Below are 22058 nucleotides of genomic sequence, written 5' to 3' on the forward strand. Positions count from 1 at the left end.
TACAAACTTGGTATATTTGCAAAAGTTGTTCAAATTGTTGAAACGCACAATGTTGTGGAACATGTCAAATACATATTTCAACTAAGAAAGAAGATATAGTACAAAATATCAAAAAATAATGCCTTTTTCAGTAAGTTATAACCTTAAGATTTCGGCCGAGGCGCATAATATTTCGAGTGGATTTCGTTGGTCAAGTTATTGGCTTTCTATTAATATATAAATTTAACATTTGTTTTGGATAGATTTTTGGCAAACTACTAGCAATATATAACGAGTTTTTTCCTCTAGAAACACTTAGAATTCGAAGAAAAAAAAATCCTCAGCTTATGCTTGCCATATGGAAAAATCACTTTTTTCTTTCAAGAATTCGATAGATAATCAAAAAATGTGAAAATGTTGTGAAGACATCAAATGTCTATCGTTTACCGTTTGTCCGCAAATTATTTTGATCGCTTATTAGGTGCATTTACTCCTGTGTGCGTCGTCTCGTCACGCTTTTATTGTGCAGCAACAGCATGGAAAAAGGCCATTTGCTAAACAATAATTATTATATTAACTGTATAAAGTCATAACGAACCTTATGAATTATGTCTTAGTATAAATTTTCGTGTGATGTACTAATTACATCAAGTTTATGTATATGTAAACGCGCTCATGTCTGTGAGTATACGTGCATGTGTGTATGTATATTTTCATGTACAGTACCACTCATAATTGTATAGAAATTGGACGACTTTAAACTTTTTAACTGATTTGTAGATGGAAAAGATATTGTTCTAGTGAATCGTCCAAAATTATTTAGAAATCGCATTTTTTTTTTTTGGTACATGCCTAAAATATTGTGTCTCGTATAACTTTTGATCCCATCAATAGAACTTTTCAAAAACTCCAGACATGCTAAATTTATATTCCAACAATCATTCTGCAAAATTTCAATAAAAAGCGTACCGTAGTTACTGAGGTATGGCAGTTTGAATAGTAAATGTCCAAAAAGTCAGATTTTCGTAGAATTACTGTATCTTAGGCCACAGAAAACTAGCTCAAATTTTGTAATATAATAGTGTCGAATGTCGATCTATTTCAGGTAGAAAATTTTATTAAGAAATATAATCAAAACAAAAAGTGATGGAAGTTCAAATTCGAAGTGACATTGCGCGTGCGCCCAATTTCTATACAATTATGAACGGTACTGTATGTACAGTAAGGTTTTTACACTGGTATACGTATTGCGTAAAAAAACAGTGTTAATTCCCGAAAACCATGTCAAAAAAGCCATGCTAATTGCGGACAACCTTGTTAAAAAAGTTTAAAAAAAATAGGTCTGAGGAGGGTGTGGGTGGGTCTTTCTCCGATAGTTGAGATCATTAGACATAAAACTTGCGACACCAAACCTGAGACCTCAGATCTGAAACCTGAAGCTCGAGATCAAAGATCTGAGATCTGAGACTTGAGACCAGAGCCCTCAGACTTGAAACCTGAGGCTTGAGACCTGAAACCAGAGACCTGAGACATAAAACCTGCGACATTTGAGAGAGACGTGAGAAGTGAGAGGTGTACAGTGAGACGTGAGACTTGAGACGTGAGACATGAGATGTAAGCGTTTCATTTCTTAGTCGTCACTTCTCACCTCTCCCTTTTCACGACTCACATCTCACTTCTAATTTCTCACTCAGGTCTCATGTCTCATGTCTTAGGTCTCAAGTCTCAGATCTCACCTCTCACTTTTCACAGCTCACAATTGACTTCTCACGTCTCACATCGTTCCACGTCTTACGTCTCATTTTTCACGTTACACTTCCCACCTCTCACTCCTCACGTCTCAGGTCTTAGGTCTTTTTTTTGTTGTTAACCCAGGTGGTAAATCCCGGTGTACGGATTGTATCCCAAGTTACGGCGATCCACCGCTTCCCCCCAGTTTGCTAATGATATACTCCGTCTATACCTCCTACTCCCTAAATTCCACCTGAAGTCACAGAACTAGCCCCCACCTCGAACTGTTTAACACACTATCCTTCAAAAGTGGGAGGTCTATTCGCGCTAGTGCGCTCCAAGGCAATACTCATATACGAGACCACTTCCAGCAATACCTCTCATCATTACGAATCGAAGCCTAAACTCTCCTCTAACGAATTGAGAACCGGCCTCTTTTTTTTTAGTTGCTAACCACAGGTGGTAAATCCCAAATCCCGGTTTACGGATTGTATTCCAAGGCACGGCGAGCCACCGCGTCCCCCTCAGTTTGCTACTCTGGGTCCATGGGTACAATGGGAAGACTCATGATATACTCCGGGTATACCCCCTACTCCCTAAACTCCACCTGGGGCCGCAGACCTGGTTCCCACCTCGAACTGTTTAGTACACTAAGCTTCAATAGTGGGAGGTCTATTCGCGCTAATGCGCTCCAAGGCAATACTCATTAAAGAGACCACTTTCAGCAAAACCTCTCGTCTTTACGACTCGACGCCTGAACTCTCGTCTAACGACTTGAGAACCGACATCTCCTCGCAATGACTCGAGATTCTCACACAAACCTCTCCTCTTCGCGACTTAAGGCCTGATCTCTTCTCTAACGACTTGAGATCCGACCCCTCCTCGCATCGACTCGAGGTTTACCTCTCCTCTGCACGATTCAAGGCCCGATCTCTCCTCTAACGACTTGAAATCTGACCTCTCCTCGTAATGACTCGAGGTGACCACATGTACCCCTCCTCTTGTTGATAAGGGGCCTGATACCTCCTCTTACGACTCGAGACCCGACCCCTTATCATAAAAACTCAGGGTTGACCACACAAACCTCTCCGCCTGAAGGTTTGAGACCTGACCTCTCCTCTAACGACTCGAGGCCCGACCTCTTATCTTTAGGGTTCGAAGTTTGCCACCTTGCCCGTCGTGAGCCTGATCGAGAGCAGCTTATCCTAGACTCGCGCCTGTCACAGCACACGCGCGGGACTTAACGCAACGACTCGGATGATTCCCGACGAAGAAGTCATCCTACTCCGACTCGAATGGCTCACCCGGCGTCGAGAGCCGCTCTACCCTCTGGGTATTCCCCGAACGTGGAATAACCCTTTCCCAACGATTTCCACTGCGAAAAAGGTCAAGTCTTATCCACGCAGCTTCTGTCGTTGAGAACCGCTCTACTCGGATACTCCCCGAAGGTGGAGCATCCTACGCATCCTACCGGTCTCTGGTCTCAGATCTCAGGTATAGGTCTCATGTCTGAGGTCTCATAGTTTATGTCTCAAGTCTCAGATCTCAGGTCTCGAGCCTCAAGTCTCAGGTCCCTGGTCTCAAAGTTTATGTCTTAGGTCTTAGATCTCAGGTCTCGAGGCTCACGTCTCAAATCCCAGGTTTCATGTTCTCATGCTTTAGGTCCATTATTTCAGGTGCATTATCTCAGGTCTCACCTTCCTAGTCTCAGAGCCAAGATTTTTCCAAAGAACCTGTCAGGAATCATCAATAGAGAAATTCTGAGTTGTTTTGCCTTACAAAAAGCTGAATCGTTTCTAGAATTGATGCTGACCGAACAAAACCTGAAATAAAATTATTATGTACATTATGATAAAACAAACATTAATAACATAGTCGGAACATCCATTGTCGAATCGATCTCACATGATGTTTGATTTTTATCATAGATTAGATATGGAAGTTTATTAGGCAAAATATGCGGTTCAATAATAATATTCTGAATAAAAAAAATGTCAATTCGGAACACCTCACGAGAAAATGTGAATCTGTCTGCCGCAGCCAGTCGCGGCTTCATTTCAGTGAAGCCGAAGAAAGGTATGACATCATCCCACTCGTTTTCCGTTGTTGTTGTATTTTAATAAAACCCGCTGCACCCGCACTTCCCCGGTTAACTTCCGCTAGATTCTCTCTTTCCATGCGGCACGCTTAGTTAGGGAGTCAGTCATCGTCAGTCGAGCCGGTTTTTTTTATAATCTATTTAGCACCGACATCATCGAGGCGAGGCTTGACGAGGCAGTCTTGCTTGAGTGGTCCGTTCGATTGCTAGCAGCAGAAGTGTTTGATTTTTCTGTGTGACGCGGCGCGTTGGAACAACTTTAACAAATTTTCAAATTCAAACACCAAAATAAAATAACAAAACGGTGCCGGCAATTCGTTACCGATAGTTTGAAATTTCCTAACATATTCACCCAGTTTGTTAGTTCATCAGTGCCTGTTGTTACGGCACGAAGAGAGAATAAAAAGTGATTGAACGGTTTTGTTTTCTTACTTCGCTAAGTTCACGATCGCCGATGAAACCCATTAATTAAACGCTGTGGTGCAGTAGTTATACACATATATGGTACATTCCGGAGCACATTTGAGTTTTTGATCTTGAGGGTAAGATATCGACGCCTGGGTTTTGTTTGTCGATGTACAGATCTAGCCACAGGTGGCAACAGTATCGGGAGAAGAATTTAAATGGAATTTCATCTGGTTGAACATTGGAAAATAACTTATGCTTTCCCAACCCACTGAATATTTGCATAGGGATGAATTAACAATTTGTTTTTTTTTTCTAAAAAAGTGATTTTCAAAAAAAAATATTGAAAAACAAAATTGAACATTTTTAATCTTTAACCAGACCCGAATGTCAAAAACGGTCCCTATTAAAAAAAAGACCTAAAATCGATAAACTGAGATTACATTTCAACTTGCAGTTACAAGTTCTATTCACCCGATACCTTTTTGATCGTGAACCTTCGAATCGAAACCTGCTGTGCCACTCTTTGACAACTGGATCGACAGAATGGATTAGTCAGTGAACTGATGCAGCAGTGCAGTGGTGAAAGTATAGTAAAGGCTATTCGATGCAACCAGTGTGGGAGTTGAAAACCGGAAACGCCTGCGCTTTATTTAACCAGACACTACACAGTGCTGTTGGAGGATTTGCTGGTTTTTTGCTCCTCTTTGGAGTTTAGCCTGAAATCACCTTTGAGTAATGTAGTTGAACGACAATTTTATGCTGGCAGTCATTTACAGAAAATTTGTGTCTTCTGAACCAATCGAACAAACAGCATCAAAGTAAGCAAAGCTATGATCATTTTTTTTGTATCCGGACACTTAGTTTTGGTGATAGCTTTGTTACTAAAGCTCGGACATGCAAAACTTTAGCAGCATTGTGTTAGTTATGAAAAAGGACTTTCTAGCCTATTTTTTCAGATTTCATAGTTAACGTGTGTTTGAGATATTTACGATGCAAAAAGACAGGGTAAAAATCAAGGCCGTGCGAACGGGGGGAGGGGGGGGGGGTTTGGTTAGGTGTTTTACCCCCCCCCCCCCCCCCCCCATGAAGATTTTTTCTAAGTAATCTTTATTTGAATTTATCGTGGTGACGGAAAATCAATTGATCCCAAAAGGTTTAAAAAAAAACTGTTAACAAACATGTCAGAAAATTGGCCCGCCTCCGGCGGAATTTAGCACTATATCACATCTTTTATCACTCTTAGACAAAGATATTTCATTAAACGACAGTCGACACTATAAGCGTTCACAAATTGAAACTAATTTTTAATTGTTAATTTCGAATTCCAATTGCCCAAACCCCTTTGTATTGAAACTTAAATCTTGACACTCAAAAACACTACCTCCTCTTTGGAATGGAATTTCTTCAAGAACTGTAATAACTTAATAATTTTAGAACTTGATACCAACCATTTAAACATCAAATTACATTCATCGAATACTAATATTCTTCAAAAATTATATATGTATGTATATATATGTTTTGATTACACAAGTTTTTTCTATCAGTTTTTGTTTTTTAAATAAATTTTGAAAATAAGTAGACATTATTAAAAACATTTCTGCACTTTTGTGGCAAACTGTATAACGTTACAAAAGTTTCAAAATAAAAATGTTTAACAATGCTAAACTTTCTAGAAGCCCGCTAGAAATTTTGACTTCTGGGAAAAAAGAAAAGAAGTACACTTTTTGTTTTCTTTTACCTATATGGTAAAATACGAAAATATATAATACGACCTGTTCAAGTAGTTCTAAACCAAATTGAATTTTAGATGTTATTGAAATAGAAGTCAAATCGATTTTCAGTCTTCAACAAATTTGCTAAATACAATAAAACTAAAGACATTCAGTAATGTCAGAAGTACTTATAATGATAATTTTTCGAATTTCTTAAAAATTGTAGAATTTAACTTTTTTAAACAAATTCCCTATGAAGTTTGGCAAAATATTGTTGTTTGATTGAATAGAGGAAAACAAACAAATTCAATTCAGTTTTTGTCTTTCATGCTGTTTTGTTGGTTTTTCAGATACAATGATTGATTTCATTCAGATCTGATTAATTGTCAAACTGATAACAAAATCTGACAAAACCTTTAAGTTCAGGAAGCAAAAATCGTTAAAATCACAATCATTTAAACATACGCACATAAAATGCTGTTAAATTTTATAATTAAGATTTTAAAATGGTAAAAAGTTTTTTATTGAAAAAATTTCCTTCTAGAACTAACTTTTTTCATCTACATCATATTTATTGATTTTAAAAAAAAAATTCCGAATTGACAGTCCCATTATTGAAATTATTGAATTTTTAAGATGAATTTGTCTTTGTTGCTTAATTCTGAGTTTTTGTGTTCTGAAATAATATTTTTCTTAGAAACCATTCAAACTAAATTAAAAAAAAAATTGTATCATTTGTCCTTGACCCATTTTTGAAATTGACGGCGACAACATATTGAGATCTTAAATTTTTTTTTAGTTTTAATTTTTTTAATTTGTTTAAATCGATCTTGATTTTAAACTGATCTTTGAATTGTTCAAAAAGTAATTCGAAATTGCACCACTAATGCTAAGTATTAATGCACAATTTTAACTAAATTAGTATTTGTTTCGTGTTTTCAGCATTTAAAACAAGTACTTAGAATTCAGTATTTTTGTTTTGATCGGTTTCTTAATGATTATTCAATAAATCAATTCCAAACTTAGACTTAGTTAGTACATATTATAAGCTTTCAATGATGAATTGAAAATGTTTTGTTATAAAATTATAAAGTCAATATTGTGAACTGCAAAGACACTACCTTTTATTCTGATTATTGGAGGAATCAAATATAGGAAATGATCAAAGTCAGAAATTCAAGCACTTGCACTCTTGAAACATAATTTAATATATTTATCGTTTTATCAAATTAAATCAAATAAGCTGTTTTGAATGAATTCTCTTAAGTTGGAATGGATACTTTTTTCCTGATCGAGAATTTAAATTTAAACTCGCCAATTAAATGATTTTTTCCAAATTCATGTTTTATTTCTGACATGATCTGAAATTTGTTTTGGATTTTGGATTTAATTTCTTTAATCTGGTTTCATTTTTAATGTTATCTATTTCTGCACTGATTTTATGTCGGAAGAATAAAACCCTTGTTTTATTGAAATTTTAATTTGTATTAATTTTCAAGTGTCTCGCAAATTTTAATTTCTTATTTGTAAAATAGGCTGCTCAAAATTTATTTTCAAGCAAATCTATTTAAAAAAAAATTTTTATGACTTCCGAAGAAAAAGTATCGATTTGAATATTTGACTGTGATTCGTATTGAATCGTTACAGTAAAATTTATTATTTACTCAAGTCTGCTTCATGGCCATAAGTAGGAAAATAGTTTTAGAAATCAATTTTCTTATTTATTGTGCATTTTTGGTATTGTTATTATTTCTATCTAAATTTGGATCTTGAAAACCCCTCCCATAGACGGATCCTTCGCACGTGCCTGATAAAAATAATTCTGCACAATCGCCTCGGAAATTCTTCATTGTCGACTTGAAAACTCGTGAACTTTTGATTTTTTCTGATTTTTTGTTGGCCCAAATGGTTAAGAAGTATAAGGAGCGACTCTAGGATGCACACGAAATTTAAACTATGCATCGGAATGGAACCCTTACTCTTAACTATGGTAGCCGATCGAACGCTTTGGCGAAATCAACATAAATTGCGTCGACTTTTTTCTTATCGGATAGAGATCTACTAATGAACGGAACATACACTATCAAGTTAGTTAATGTTGATCTCTTTTTACGGAAACCATGTTGGCATTCTGCGATGATATGTGATGAAACTGAACTCATTTTATTGAAGATTAACAATTCGAATACCTTTACTTAGCAGTTCAAAACTGATATACCTCGATAGTTTTAAACAAGATGAATGTTACCTGATTTGTGAATAGGTGAGATAGCTGCAATTTTCCAAAGTATGGTATGGGTACATTTAAATATAGGATATAGACTGAAGTGTATAAAAATATCTATGTGCATGAATGTTTCGAACAATTTATAAAACATATGAAAAAAGTTTCGAGTTCAATGATTTATGGTGGATGTGAGTGGTCTATCAAGCTAAGCTAAGCTAGTTATCGATTTAAGAATTCCCAACCGTTCTACGCCTTTATTCCATGTTCATGCAAATTTAGAACAGGATTTTAGAACAGGATTTCTAAAAAAAACAACCGACCGATTTCGACTTTGGTGAGGTTCATGGTGAAAAAATTGTAGCCAACGATGATTATTTTCATGTTTGGGTAACATTATGTGTGCTAATTGTTTCTTTTTGAGATATTATTTACGTACCATAAATTGAGAAAATATATTAATGAAAACCATATCAAGTAACCATATCGCACTATTCTTGACTTAGTATATTTAAATAAATAACTTTTGTTCTTAACGCATTAGTAAGGCCAGTCAGCGTTTCTCGAGTTCTAACCATATATGAGTAAGAAAGGGGAAATAACAGAAGCATCCTAATGAAGTTAACCCATTCGAGACGGCGACTTTTTTCGAACGCGTCCCCGAGGAGCGAAAATTTTTTATCCTTTGATACGATCAATTTTTATCTGAAAAACATTAATACAATGAAGTTTTCAAAATTTAATCGTAAATGCACAAAAATTTGTCCATTGCACACCGTGTGTGCAGTCCGCTCCTGGAAATAAAATTATTTCGGGGAGCCGCATTGCACATACGGTGTGCAATGGGTAGAAAAATGAAAACACACCATTTTAAGCATGTTCATCATTCGTTTCAAAATTTTGTTTTGTTATGATAGAAATAATATAACGCAAAGAATATTATGTTATGTGGTTTGAACCAAGAATTAGTTTTGTTTTTTACTTTTTCCAATGAAAATGTGTTTATTTTTGTAATTTATGACCATGTTTTCAATTTTGTCGGTTGCAACCAATTTTTTTCTGTGCTTTTTTTTCTATCCTAGAACTATTTTAGTTATTGAACTTTTTAAGTCCGTCTTTCTTATTACTGTAATAATTTAGAACTATATTTCATAAAAAATATACATTGAAGAATCCTAGTGTTCATCACAAAATCTTGCGTAAACTCTACTGAAAAAAACCTTGAAAGGAGGGTGATTTGTCCAGCATTTCACGTAGGCACTTCAAACAGATCGTTAAAATTTCAAGAATTTCAGTAGAATATATAACTCGAATTCACTATAGAAACTCATTAATTGACATGAAATTCCATGGAAAAAAATAAAGTGAATGATGGTGATATTTTCAGCAAACACTATATTATTTCATTTGTTTTTTTTTGCATTTCAAATAAGTTGGTTAAAAGTAGCTATTGATTTAAATTTTATTTTACTCATTCGTTTAATTGAAAAGCTTCCGTACATAATATTTCCAATTATATGATACAGATTTTAAGAACACCTTTGTGAAAGTAGGATTTACTATAAATCCCCTGCGAAGGGCTAAAGAACCCAATAGCACGCTCTAAAGTTTGAGAATTTCAAAATAATACTTAACAATACGGAATTCACACAAACGCTATACACCAGGTTCTAGATGCATATCAATTTTAGTAATTCTCCCCTCATCATAGAATAAACAATCATTGACGCACACTTCCACAACAGCAGCACAAAGAGCCTAATAATGAGCTATTGTGGTTTCAACGAAACGAAACTCAGTATGCGCTGTCTAATTTCAAAAGTCATTTTCATCCTCAGATATTTTGAAAATATTTTCATATACATTGAAACCAATGCCAGATTATGTTTACCTATACTTTAAAGATCCTATTGGTTCAAGAGTTGCAAAAAATGGTCCACTAGTTTATTCAAAATCATGAAAAAGTTATAACAACTTCCATTGCACACACGGTGTGCAATCGGTCTCATAGCCTCGGAAAGTCATTGCACACACGGTGTGCAATCCGTCTCGAGTGGGTTAACGCAAAACAACAATTAATTATATAAAAAAAAAAACAAGTGAAACGGCCGGTTTATGTCAAAAGTTGTTAACAATTTAATCAACACGAACAGTATCATAACGAAATTTCACGGTTCATGATAAAACATTGACTACACTGACATGGTTCTTAGAAAAAAAAATCCATTAAATTTCTGTCTTGAAAGCCATGTGCTTTCGACATTACAAACAACTGATAATCATGAAAATTTCACTTAAAAATACATAAAAGTAGCATGTTTGCCAATCTGTTTAGTCCGTTCGAGTTCTCATAATTGACCGACTATAATCGTTTTTTCCTAGATTTTTAAAAATAAACAAAAGAAAGCTCCAATAACTTTTTTCTCAGAAGTCAAAATTACTCGCGGTTGAAGGGAAAATTGATCATAGAGTTGAACCCGTTACTTTCAAAATATTGATAATGTTTTATAGCTTTGCGAACAAGTGCACAAAATTGTTTAATAATTTTCTACCTATTTTCAAAAGTTATCTCGAAAACAAGAGCTGGCAAACTAAACGAATACTTGGATTCAGCACCCCTAAATGAGTCAATTTAAAAAAATGTTTTTTTGTTTCAATAAACCTTTTTCTCGGTGTGTAGTCATTTTGGCTTAAGTTAATGAAATCCTGGTTCTGTCAAAACCTAACCGTGAAACTCAAAACTTATGCAATTTTTATACTTCTCAATTATTGAATGAAGTGTATCCATTTTAAATTTGCTCCCACACTGGTGGGGAGTGCCTGTTTAAGCCGATTCTATAATTTAAAATTTGTGCTTAAACTGTCATACCTAAACACCAATATTTAATCTAGTACCATTGCAGTTGCTCTTAGTCTGCATTCAGCAAACTGTAATACACTTTATTTAACAAGCTCAGTATTGAGATACTTACGGAAAGGTAGATTTATCATCCGATTTTTGAGCAATTTCAAAGCTATCTTTTATGTTATCAAAGCATTCGTTGTACAAATGTAGCTAAACATTTTAAAGATTTCAGAACGTATTTTCAAAAACTAAATAATGTGAAAGAACTTAAAAATGAAATAGTTCTTTATCCAGCAAGTTTTTTCCTTCCAAATCAAAACAGTGTCGAAAAGTAGCATTTTCCGACACTTATTTGAAATTTGAAATTTTTTTAAAAATACTACTTTTCGACATCGTTTTTTGGGTAGAAAAAGCATGCCGTTTCAAAACCAAGCTTCGCAACAAAGAACAAACATTTACTTCGCATTTTACAGTCTGTCTCATCTATCCCATTTTACTTTCATTTGAATTTAATGATGATCCTGTAATGTTTTGGTCAGATTTCGTCAACTCAGCTGACACCCCCGTGGAAACGTGTTTCAGTGACACAAAGTTACGACTCACCGTTTAGTGTGAAATGCATCGATCATGAATAGTAGACGAAAAAAAATCGCCTCGACCAGGAATCGAACTCGAGTCATCTCGGGTCGAAATCGACACATTACCAATAAGGCCAAATCATCAAATGACACTAATCAAGCCGTAGCTCTATAATTCAGTTAACTTCATCGAGTTGAATTCGCTGCTAGATTCTACGGCAAAAAACGCTCATCATGCCCCGATTAATGGTGCTTATACTGCACCAGGGGGTTCTCATTATGTCCCTACAGTGACTGATTTTCAGCTTTCGGCAAGAAATTTTTAAATGCGTTTTAAACGTTTTTATCTACTTTTTCAAGTGACAGCCAGTTAAGAAATTAAATATAAATAAGATTATCTTTATTTTCTTCTAAGGAAGTTTTTTTTATCAAATGAATGGTTTTAAGATACACGCATTCATAACAGTCCCATTTCTAAATGAACTTAGCTTTATAATACGACTCGACAACGAAAAAGAATCAATGGATGCATAATTTATTCTAACTGCCACCGGATTTTGTCATCGGAGATGGTTCTGATGACACTTGTCGTTGAAGTGAAGCCCGTTGCTAGCATAGATGGATGTTTGGTCTGTTGGGACGTTTGACCCGTGTTGATTTGTTTTTGTTTTTAAAATTACTTTTATTAAATTCACCATTGTCTTTATATTTTACTACTCATCCAAAATCAACTTTCTCCTAAATGTAGTCTTCAAATCATTTAAGAGTTTAAGGAAAAGCAACCCCGGTGAACGAAAAAAATCGTAATTTATTTTTCTTTCTCTTCGCAGTTCCAGCTGTGCGCAAATTGACGGATTGGCACACACAAGGAGTAGATCGGCAGCACCAATTCATCATCAGCTCCGCGGCCAACGGGCTCTATGAACTGTTGCTGTTTCTGGATTTGTCCGCCATCGCTAGCCAGTGGTGTTTCTCCCGCGCACAGATACAGTCCCCCCTTTCGAGAGGCTCCAATCCATTAGGCAGCAGAAGGAACCGAAACCTCCCTACCGAGACCTGGTAGTAGTGCCTGTGACCTCGAAACAGACCGATTCAGGTCCATCCATCCTCAGGAAAAGAAACTGCTCGGAACGGGAATCACCACAGTTCGGAAACAGCTTCAAACGGGCATAGTTAATTGAACAACAGCAGCGAAGCGTTTTTGGTGGTAGTGCTTAGGTTTTTTTTCGGTTGATTTGCCGTTCGGGCGAAGAGAAATGGCAGCTTAGCTCACCAAGTTCAGTGCCAGCAAACAGCTAGAAACAGAACAAAACGAATTGAGAAGAAAGCGCGAGATTCGTGTTGGGAGATAAATCTGGAAACATCAGTGATCCCGCGGCCATCGAAGAAGCTGAGTTTAGAAAAGCACGAACGCGATCATCCTCTGTTACAACTAGTGGGGCAAGAGGCTAGAGGTTGTTTCTTCTAAACACACCGGAGGCGCAGAAAGTGAAGAAAGTAGTGCTATTGATATTCCAAACACCCACCCACCCATAGACTGGTGTGGGAGGCTTGAATGTGTGTTGTGTTATTCTCGAGCGAGCAATAGTGCATTTTCGTTTAGACGTGAAGTGCAATCGAATTGATTCCCGAAGCAAAGGTTCGGAGCAGCAACAATGTTGAAGTTCATCCGTGGCAAAGGCCAACAACCTTCGGCCGAGCGGCAGAAGCTGCAGAAAGAGTTATTCGCCTTCCGGAGGGTAAGAAAGCAAGCTTTTTTCTTAAATTAGTTGATAGAGTACCTGCAGCAGCACTTTCATGATGATGATGATGATTTCTTGAAGGTCGTTTTGAACTCGATGCTCAAGTTCTTTGAGTACCTACCTTCACAGCAAAATAACCTAGTCAGCGTTTATAATTGCGCCACCAGAGTGAGCACTGTCCAGTTTTGTTTGTGACAATTGTAAACCTAGCCACAACTCTTAAGGTAGCGCAAGCTACATACCGACATTAGTTAGTTGTTAGGTATGAGGGAGCTTGTCAACAAATTCCTCAGAATTAAAACGACGCCCTCCGGGGTCAAGATCAAGAAACATGAGCCAACGCATAAAAATGACCGTGTTCCTAGAACCCTTTTTTATTTATATTTTAAGAGCATTCACGCGTATAATATGAGGCTGAAGCCATTTTTTGACTGGCGTCCCTTATATCTTTTAATTCTAAACAAAAAATATAAGACGCTGTAGTATGCATATCAACTTTCCGAAGTACCTCGAAGCCCCTTAACGTTTGAAGCACCAATTTATTGTTTGATTAGCAACCACATCATTTCTTTTTAGTAATTCGGATTTCGTAAAGAAAGAAAAAACAACCTATAACTTCCTCTGACTCAGTTGATGGAGCGAAGGCATTTAAAGGCAATTTGTTTCGTTTTATTCTTTATGCTTTTTATGATTCCTCCCTCCGCTTTATTGTTGGTATAGTGTTTTAGCTCTGGAGGCACTGGCTGTAAAAAAATCTAATTGATCCGAGGATTTGCAGCTTTCCTTTTTTTTCTAGAAAAATAGCGGAAAGATCAACTAAAAGTTTTATTTCTTTCCTTTTTCTCAATCATATTTGAACTTGCTTGAATCATCTTCACCAGTAAACTCTAAAAACGATGATACATCCCCGAACTTATGTTCGCAGGAAATTACAATGCGGTGTGATTGGCTGATGATAAATCCAAAACTCATTAATATTCAATTGAGCACCCCCAAACGTTGCTGTTTGGGATGAATCATCGTCCGGTCTCTAGTAAAACCCCTACTAATCTTTTTTTTTTCAATTCCAATATAACAAGCATATGTAATCGGGGAAAAGCAATGTTTATTTTCTGCATAATTTATCCCCATCACCTGATTTGGATTTGTTACAAATGGTGAGAAAAATTCTCACGCTGATCGCTCTAGTGTGATAAAAACTATTACATGTAACATATTCGATATTTACACAAACTTCAATCGAGATCTAGTTTGCAAATTTGTATTGAGTAACCTGTACGGAAACTTCACAATTGCAGTTCATTGAATAAATATACTTTGTAATTTGACTCACAAATAGAAAACCTAGTTCAAAACTAACTAAAAGCACTGCAATAAATTACAATAATTAGTGAATCACTCAGTTTGAACATGAATAGGATTTTGCATTTACTATTTTTAGACCGCAAAACAATTTATCATTCTCTTCACGTGATTTCGATAATACCTTGCAATTTGGGCTTATTTTAAAGAACGCATTGTGTGCTCTTCTCCAAAAATGCTGCTCTCTTTCTAGAATATATATGGCTCCTTAACCCATTCGAGACGGAGGCCTTTTCACGACATTCGAACTCATAGTACTTTACTCTTAGATAACTTTCATGTCGTTTGATTTTCAACAAAATCATTTCCCAATACATTTTGCCTGACATTTGCGGATTTCATTGCTATAATAATATTATTTTTCTGAGCAATAGTAAACTCACAATGAAAGATTGTTCTGACAAAGGCACAAAAATTCCATTGCACACACGGTGTGCAATCGGTCTCGAATGGGTTAAAGGCCAAGGATTCGGGGATTTTTTTCAAATATGACGTCACGCGATTTTCGATCATTTTCGATCCCCCCTTCCCTTCTACGTAACACATTCGAATCAGATTTTCTAGTCAAAATTCACAAACCGTTAGAAGCTGTCAACCCCCCTCTCCCCTAAACGCGTTTCGTAATATTGAATTGGAATGCAGGGTGACCAGCGAACCGGGAAAACCGGGAATTGAAAATAGCACCGGGAAAATCAGGAAATAACCGGGAATTTATCATCAAAACCGGGAAAAAACCTTATGCAGTGCAAATCACTTTTTCTATATAAATCCTACGTATGGAAAAGGCTTAAGTTAATAAAGAGTAAATTTTTATTAAGAATTTGACAAAGACGTTAACTGTATTTTTTGATGCAAATACGATATGAGAAAGTTTATTCTTTCAATTTTTCAATGTTCGCTTTTCCATCGAATGTTAGAAATTAAAACCAGAATTGTTCGAAATTCTAATATCAAAACTTAAATTTTGGATTCAGAATTGATATAGAAAAATTTGATTAAACATTCAGGCTGAGTATGAATTTTAAAAATTAGATTCTGAATACAGATTTGATTCAGAATTTAGAATTAAGAAGGTCGAATTAAGTTCTATGTTTTAAGACTTTAATCATGCATTCAGAAGTTGGACTGAAAATACAGATAAATTTTAAAAAAGATTCTGGTATTAGTTCGAGATTTAAAATTTTGAAATCGGATTCAGAATTAAATTTCAAAATGTAAAAATTAAACTAAGTTTGAGAATCTAAATTCAGGCTCATTATCTGGATTTAACATACTCATTTTAGAACAGAAATAAAACCAAAACTAAGAAACCAGTGATCTTAATCCATAATTTAGTAACCTGTACACAGTAGAGTGTCCATTTCCCTGCCATTTAGTGTTTCAGGGAATCGGGAATTCATACGATTCTATTGCCGGCAAAAACTGGAAATAAAAGTTTTAACACGCAACTGCATACAAAAATTTAAATATATGGTATTTTTAAATTGTTGGTTAGTAGTATTGCAAAACATTTCAATCTTTTCGAATGCCTCAAAAATTCAATTAGGGCATGGTTTACCCTTTTTTTCGACATTCCTACCTTCCTGTTGAGTGCACCATATAACATCCTTTGAAGAATTTACTTGCTAACTGGCTTAGAGTTCAACAAAAATATGTTTTCTCCATGGAACTTTCATTAATTTGAGTAAAATGCATGCAAAGTACTCACTGCGATACTCAATTACTTGGCCGCCGTACCAATTGTTTGCCGTTTCGATGATCCGATTCTTGGCCACCAGCAATGTGCAATAGATCTTTACCAAGAATGCTCAATTGACAGTTAACAGAATCGTTGGCTATTCTGAATATAAGGCCACTGACAGAATGACGTCAGCTGAGCGTAAAGTTCTATGCGACGATGGAACACCGGGCTTCACTCATACAACAAAAAGGTTTCCGAAAACATTGATGAAATTTGGTTGGAAGTGAAGGGAAGCACAAAATAAGCTTTCATTTCAAAAAGTCGGAATCCAGAAATTCCGCAATGCGATTGCGACACATACGGTTATTTTCACTACCAAACAACTGTCTTCATATTGTGGTGTTCGGCTTCATAAAGTAAGAAATTGAAAAATTCCTTGAATGGTATTTAAAAATTTAGCCCTTTTGAATTTGTTAGCTGAGATTATGAGCTTCTAGCAAGAGCCACCTCGAATGCCCGGGGTGTTGCGCACTGGTTTGACACGCCAAATAGATGTTAGAATGTAAATCTTGCTAAAACTGTTTTTTTAATTCGACTCACATCAAATATTTTAAGGAATAATTGGAAAGCAAACGAAATTTTCCTGAACTTCCAACTTCTGTTTCCATGAAAAAAATTAGAACAAAATTCAAAACAATTAAATCTGTGTAGGTATATGGTTCCCAAGCAATAGAAAGCGATTCCAAAACTCAATTAATTATGTATTTTATATACTAAAGTCAAAATTGCCATTGATCTAACAATTTTTAGATAAGAAAAACATCTTAAGTCTTGTGAGATGCTTAATTTAACTTAGTTTTTTTTAATATTTCGAACCACTGTGTTCTGTAGGAGACCACGTGGCTTTTGCTCGGCAGACTGCAACGCAAATGTTGTTCGCACGCATACCAATGTACCTTCGATTCATGGTTCCCAAATAGCGATTTTTGCATTTAAAATGCTTGGATATGACTTTGAGTTGGTCGAATCACTAATGTTCTCCAACTTATTTCGAAGCTTAAGTTGATAGCAACGGTCTTATCATACAACCCAATTAGTATGAAAACATTTGTGCGTAGTTTTAAATGGAGTTTTAAAAAAAACATCAGCCCAAAAATACCTCTTTAATGAACATGTATTTTTTCTAGCTTCCAACACTGGTGGTGTATTTCGATTGAAGTTGCATGCCAAGAAAAGGAACAAAATTAGTTTTAAATTTTTATTCAAAACCTAAATAAATATTCACTCTTTAGTCTTTCTAGTATTTTTTGATTTTTTGCCGAGTTTAACTGTAAGCATGAGTATTTATTGCAAATTTTTCAAATGAATGTCCGCGTTTGAAAGCGCATGTGAATTTAACAGTTGCACTAGAAAGGTGAGTTCATCTGATTTTCATACGGTGATTTCCAACATAATTTCCTCGGATGCAGATAAAAAAAAATTAACTTCTTTATTAAAGTACAAACAATCAAAAAATTCGGAATGCACAGATTTGAAACAAATTATTCTCTTCGCAATGAAAATATATTCAAAATTTTTTAAGCTCAATTTGGACCTGAAAAACATGAAAAGACATGTTGCCATGCCAAGAAAAGGACCATGCCAAAATAGGGCTCACTTACCCTAACTATTATAAAACCCAAGACCCAAAAACCGACAAACTTGACTGATTCTTGCTGCAAAAATTTGAAATAATTGAGAAAGATTTTTCACTTTCGGATAGAAGTTGGTTAGCTAGACTTCAGGTTATTCATCAATTGGTTTAATCTCGTAAATTATCATCGTTTTTCTTGCTTAATCTGATTTTTTTTTCAATTTAAATAGTGAAGAGTAAGGTCGCCAGATTGTCCGGATTTGTCCGGGATTGCCCGGATATTTGATAAAAATTTGGGAACAGTCCGGTCCGGACCGGTGCCTGGATTTCATTGAAAAAGCCCGGATTTATTCACTTTCTATGGCAAATCAAACAAAAACAAATTGTGCTGTAAAAATTTTCTATTTATGGGTCCAAAACGATTTTTTTAGTAAGTTTTAACAAATAAACATAAAGGTTTTTTTTAAGCCTTAAATACAATTTAAATTCTTTCGATAAATTTTTATGAAAAAAATTATTTTTTCTTGATTTTTATTGAGTAATTTTTGGGTTTTGACAAAATTTGCCCGGATATTGCCCGGATTTTTGGTCGACAATTTTGAAAACAAAGGCCCGGATTTTGCCAGGTTTTCATATGAAATTGTTTGCATATGTTTGCAAATTAAAAAAAACTGTGGTATCTAAATTTTTATATTATCTTTTTTTAATTATCTTCATCAAAAAATTTTTTCTCAATTGCATGAAGTAGAACAATCAAATTCAGAATCGTTTTTTTTTTATAAAGATTCGCTAGTTCATCAGTAATCTATCAATGATTGATTAATTTTAAATTCAACTCAACTTCATTTCAAAACTCACAAACATCATATCACCAAAACTAGAGGTGACAGACAAAATATGTCCGTTCAATTCTTTGCAATTTTATTTATGATGAATATCAATTAAAAACCAATAATTTTGTTCTCGTTTGGAAGAAAGTTTTATTGCAAAAGAAGAAAGAGATAGTTATGCAACAAAACCATCAGTCCAAACTTTCTGTTCTTGGAGTTACAAAAATTCTCTTTAATATTTCCACGTAATCTTCCCAACCAGAATTGTTTCTCTAAAGGCAAACAAATTTGCTCTGCCTAACGCCGAGGTATCAAAAATAATCTCGACGTTTTCTATCACCTTGCTAGGTGGATCATGAATAAATTGCTGAAGTCAAAAATGTATCAAAGGCTTCATATTATGAAGCATGGTTATTAGAATTTAAAACACTCTTCACAATTTCTTCATCATCAAACGTCTTCTTTTTAAAAAGTGTAAATATCTGTTCCATAAACTTTTGTTGAGCTGATATTAGTCGCCCCCTGAAAACCATCAGTTTCCGAATTTCTAAATAGAAGACGCTGGAACTGCATCGTATTGCATCCCATGCCTCAGCTATCCAAAACAATGCATCTTCAATATAAATATGCTTAAAATTTCCTTAAAAAATCTCCAGGACAATTCAGAAAATTTTAAATCCGTTTATACCGATAACTCGATTTTATCTTCTGGATAATCGGCAGGAGCAATGCTGTGGGATTTGAGGGCAACAAAGATGTTGTAGTTGAAGCATCGCTATTTTGGGGATCTTCAACTTTACAGAGGGCTGAACAGTTGTCCAATAATACTAAGACGCTTGTATTGGAAGCTTGGCGTTTTCTACACAAGCCGTGATCTAGTTAACAAACATCTTTAAAAAAAAATTCCTTAAGAAATTTACGATTCATCCACGCGTTTTGGACGTTTTTCTTCATTGGCTATCATAAGCGAAAGTTTTAACGAAGTGATAGTTTATGTATTGACACAAAGTCGGAAGTATAGGTGTACTTTTCAAATAAAGTCCACTTTTGTCTGCATTGAAAATCTGACCCGCGGACATTATTTTTCTCCAATGTTTTCGTTCGAGCATTTAATACTATTTTTTTACATTCACAAATAGTACAATAATAGTTTTCATGGATTAAATTTTAACTCGATAATTTATCCGTCAAATTCGATTATCCGTTCCGAAGAATTTTTGCGCGGAACGCAGAATCGAGTCCGGCCTGTATTTATAACACTTTTCATTTAACATAACTTTTTAGTAATTTTGCGTCATTCTGAATGTTTTAAATTTTATAAAATGTTTATCAGTTCTGTTATATTTGATCAACATTAAAGAACCTAAACACATATTTATGGTGTTTGTCTGAATCATATTGGACCTGTAAAAGTGGATCTTAGAAAGTAATGTTGTTACCAGTTACCGTGCCAAAATCGAGCGGGATGTGTTTTGAGTTCTGTATATCCGAAATGTCTTCGAACATGTCTTCAACTTGCTTATACCTCTGCAAAACACCTTGTTATAGAACCAAAAACAGCTATATTTTCGTATAAACTGTAAAAAGTAAACGATTTTGGGTTTGATGTACTGAATGTTCTGTAATTTTCACCGATCTCTCGGTAAATTTTACCTATTAGCCCGATATTTTAACGAACTAAATTCTTTCCGAATAATGTTGAAGTTCGGTGAAAAGCAAAATGCCAAACTCACAGATTTTGGTTAGTGTGTGTGGTGTGTATAATTTTATGAAAACAAGGCAAAATTTGGACATCTTAAGCACGTCGCATAGAACGCCCATGGACATAAAGCTTAGTGCACTTAGAAAGCTTAAGTCCATTTGTTGATCGAAATACTTTCTATGAAGGAAATGAAGGTCATCTTTTGATTAGTCATGAAATTTTTTTTTTAATTATTTATCGGTTTTGTGTGAAAAATTTCTACTTCATTCTTGGTATCTCCCATCGGCCGGCGCACACTTTTTCAGTCATGATACTGATCAGTTTTTCCCACTTATACTTTGTCTAATTTGTATTTTAAGTGGCTGCTTCCTCCTCCTTCAATTTCTGCTAGTTTTCGGTCCAATACTTCACTTTTTGAAGTAACTAAGGGCAATTCAGTAGATACAGCTGTACCGAAATTAACAAAACTTGATTATTCAAGAGCGTTTTAAATGGAATTTCTGCTGGAAAAATCGATCAATAACGAAGTAAACCATCATGAGATTGAACTTAAAGAATTATCGGTTAGTATAGATCGTAGGTTGCGGAGGGTATATACAAGATTACTCTTTTTTGGCTTTTAGAAATAGCGAAAACCAAAGCTTTTGTTTTAAAAATTGTTGTACTTTTCCACAGGAGCAGAATTTTGGCAAATCATTATATTTTATACAAATCAACCAGTAAATACATTCTTTAATATGCTCGTGACCTTGCCACGAGCAGACATGTTATAGGATTCAAATGCTGGGATTTGTTTGAAATAGGGTTTTTCATAAATTTTGTCGTCCATCAAAAATCACCTGGCTCATAGCCTCGGTACCGGCTATACAGCATACGAGCTCTGGAACTAGCAAAAAATTGTTGTTTGAAGTTGGGTTTGAATGACTCATATCTAAGCAAAACTTTCAGCTTATTGGAGAAAAAAATTTGGACATTTCAGCGATCTTTCCTTAGTTTTTCGCTCATTCCAAATTATAAATGCTGGTATGAGACTTGACTTCCCATATGACCCTTAACCGTAGTTGTCGATCATGTGCTTCACTCCAATGCTTGATTTGAACTTTGTGGACATTTTTGACAGTGTTTGCATACTTTTCCACTACTCTTACACAGTAATTCTTTGAATAATCAATGGTTTTGCCAGCTATCAATTTGAAAATGATGGATTTTGGAGTAAACTGTGCAAAATATTTTGTTTCTTTTTCTCTTGCATCGTAAATATCTCAGAAAAACGTGAATTTAAAATTTTGAAAAAAAAAATGCTGTTAAAATTTTGAATGTCCAATTACTTGTAAATGAACTACCAGCGAAAGAAAGTGTCCCATTTTCTAAAGAACTAAGCTTTATTCGATCGTGCAATCAGTCCAAAAGTGTTGATCTCCCTGCCACGAACTAGGAAAAGATGGCCCTCGTGGAAAGAACTCCGCACACATTAGGACGGAATCATCATGGTCGAGGAAAAGAAAAACGACGGCAGTAAATGAACCGAGT

At 35.2% G+C, this 22058-nt stretch overlaps 1 protein-coding gene across 3 annotated transcripts in view; it reads left to right on the forward strand.

The window, feature by feature from the left end:
* Positions 1 to 22058, forward strand: part of LOC129738467 (lethal(2) giant larvae protein) — a 48931-nt gene that overhangs the window by 11262 nt on the left and 15611 nt on the right. For 2 of the 3 annotated variants that reach the window (XM_055729680.1, XM_055729689.1), the window contains exon 3: positions 12409 to 13317. In XM_055729680.1, the coding sequence (XP_055585655.1) occupies positions 13234 to 13317 (84 nt within the window). In that variant the 5' untranslated portion in view covers positions 12409 to 13233. Of the gene's footprint in view, positions 1 to 3992; positions 4351 to 12408; positions 13318 to 22058 lie in introns of those variants that run through there. The other variant, XM_055729695.1, reaches the window with a different exon arrangement.

The sequence above is a fragment of the Uranotaenia lowii genome, chromosome 1 (genome assembly GCF_029784155.1).
Source record: "Uranotaenia lowii strain MFRU-FL chromosome 1, ASM2978415v1, whole genome shotgun sequence".
NCBI lineage: Eukaryota > Metazoa > Arthropoda > Insecta > Diptera > Culicidae > Uranotaenia > Uranotaenia lowii.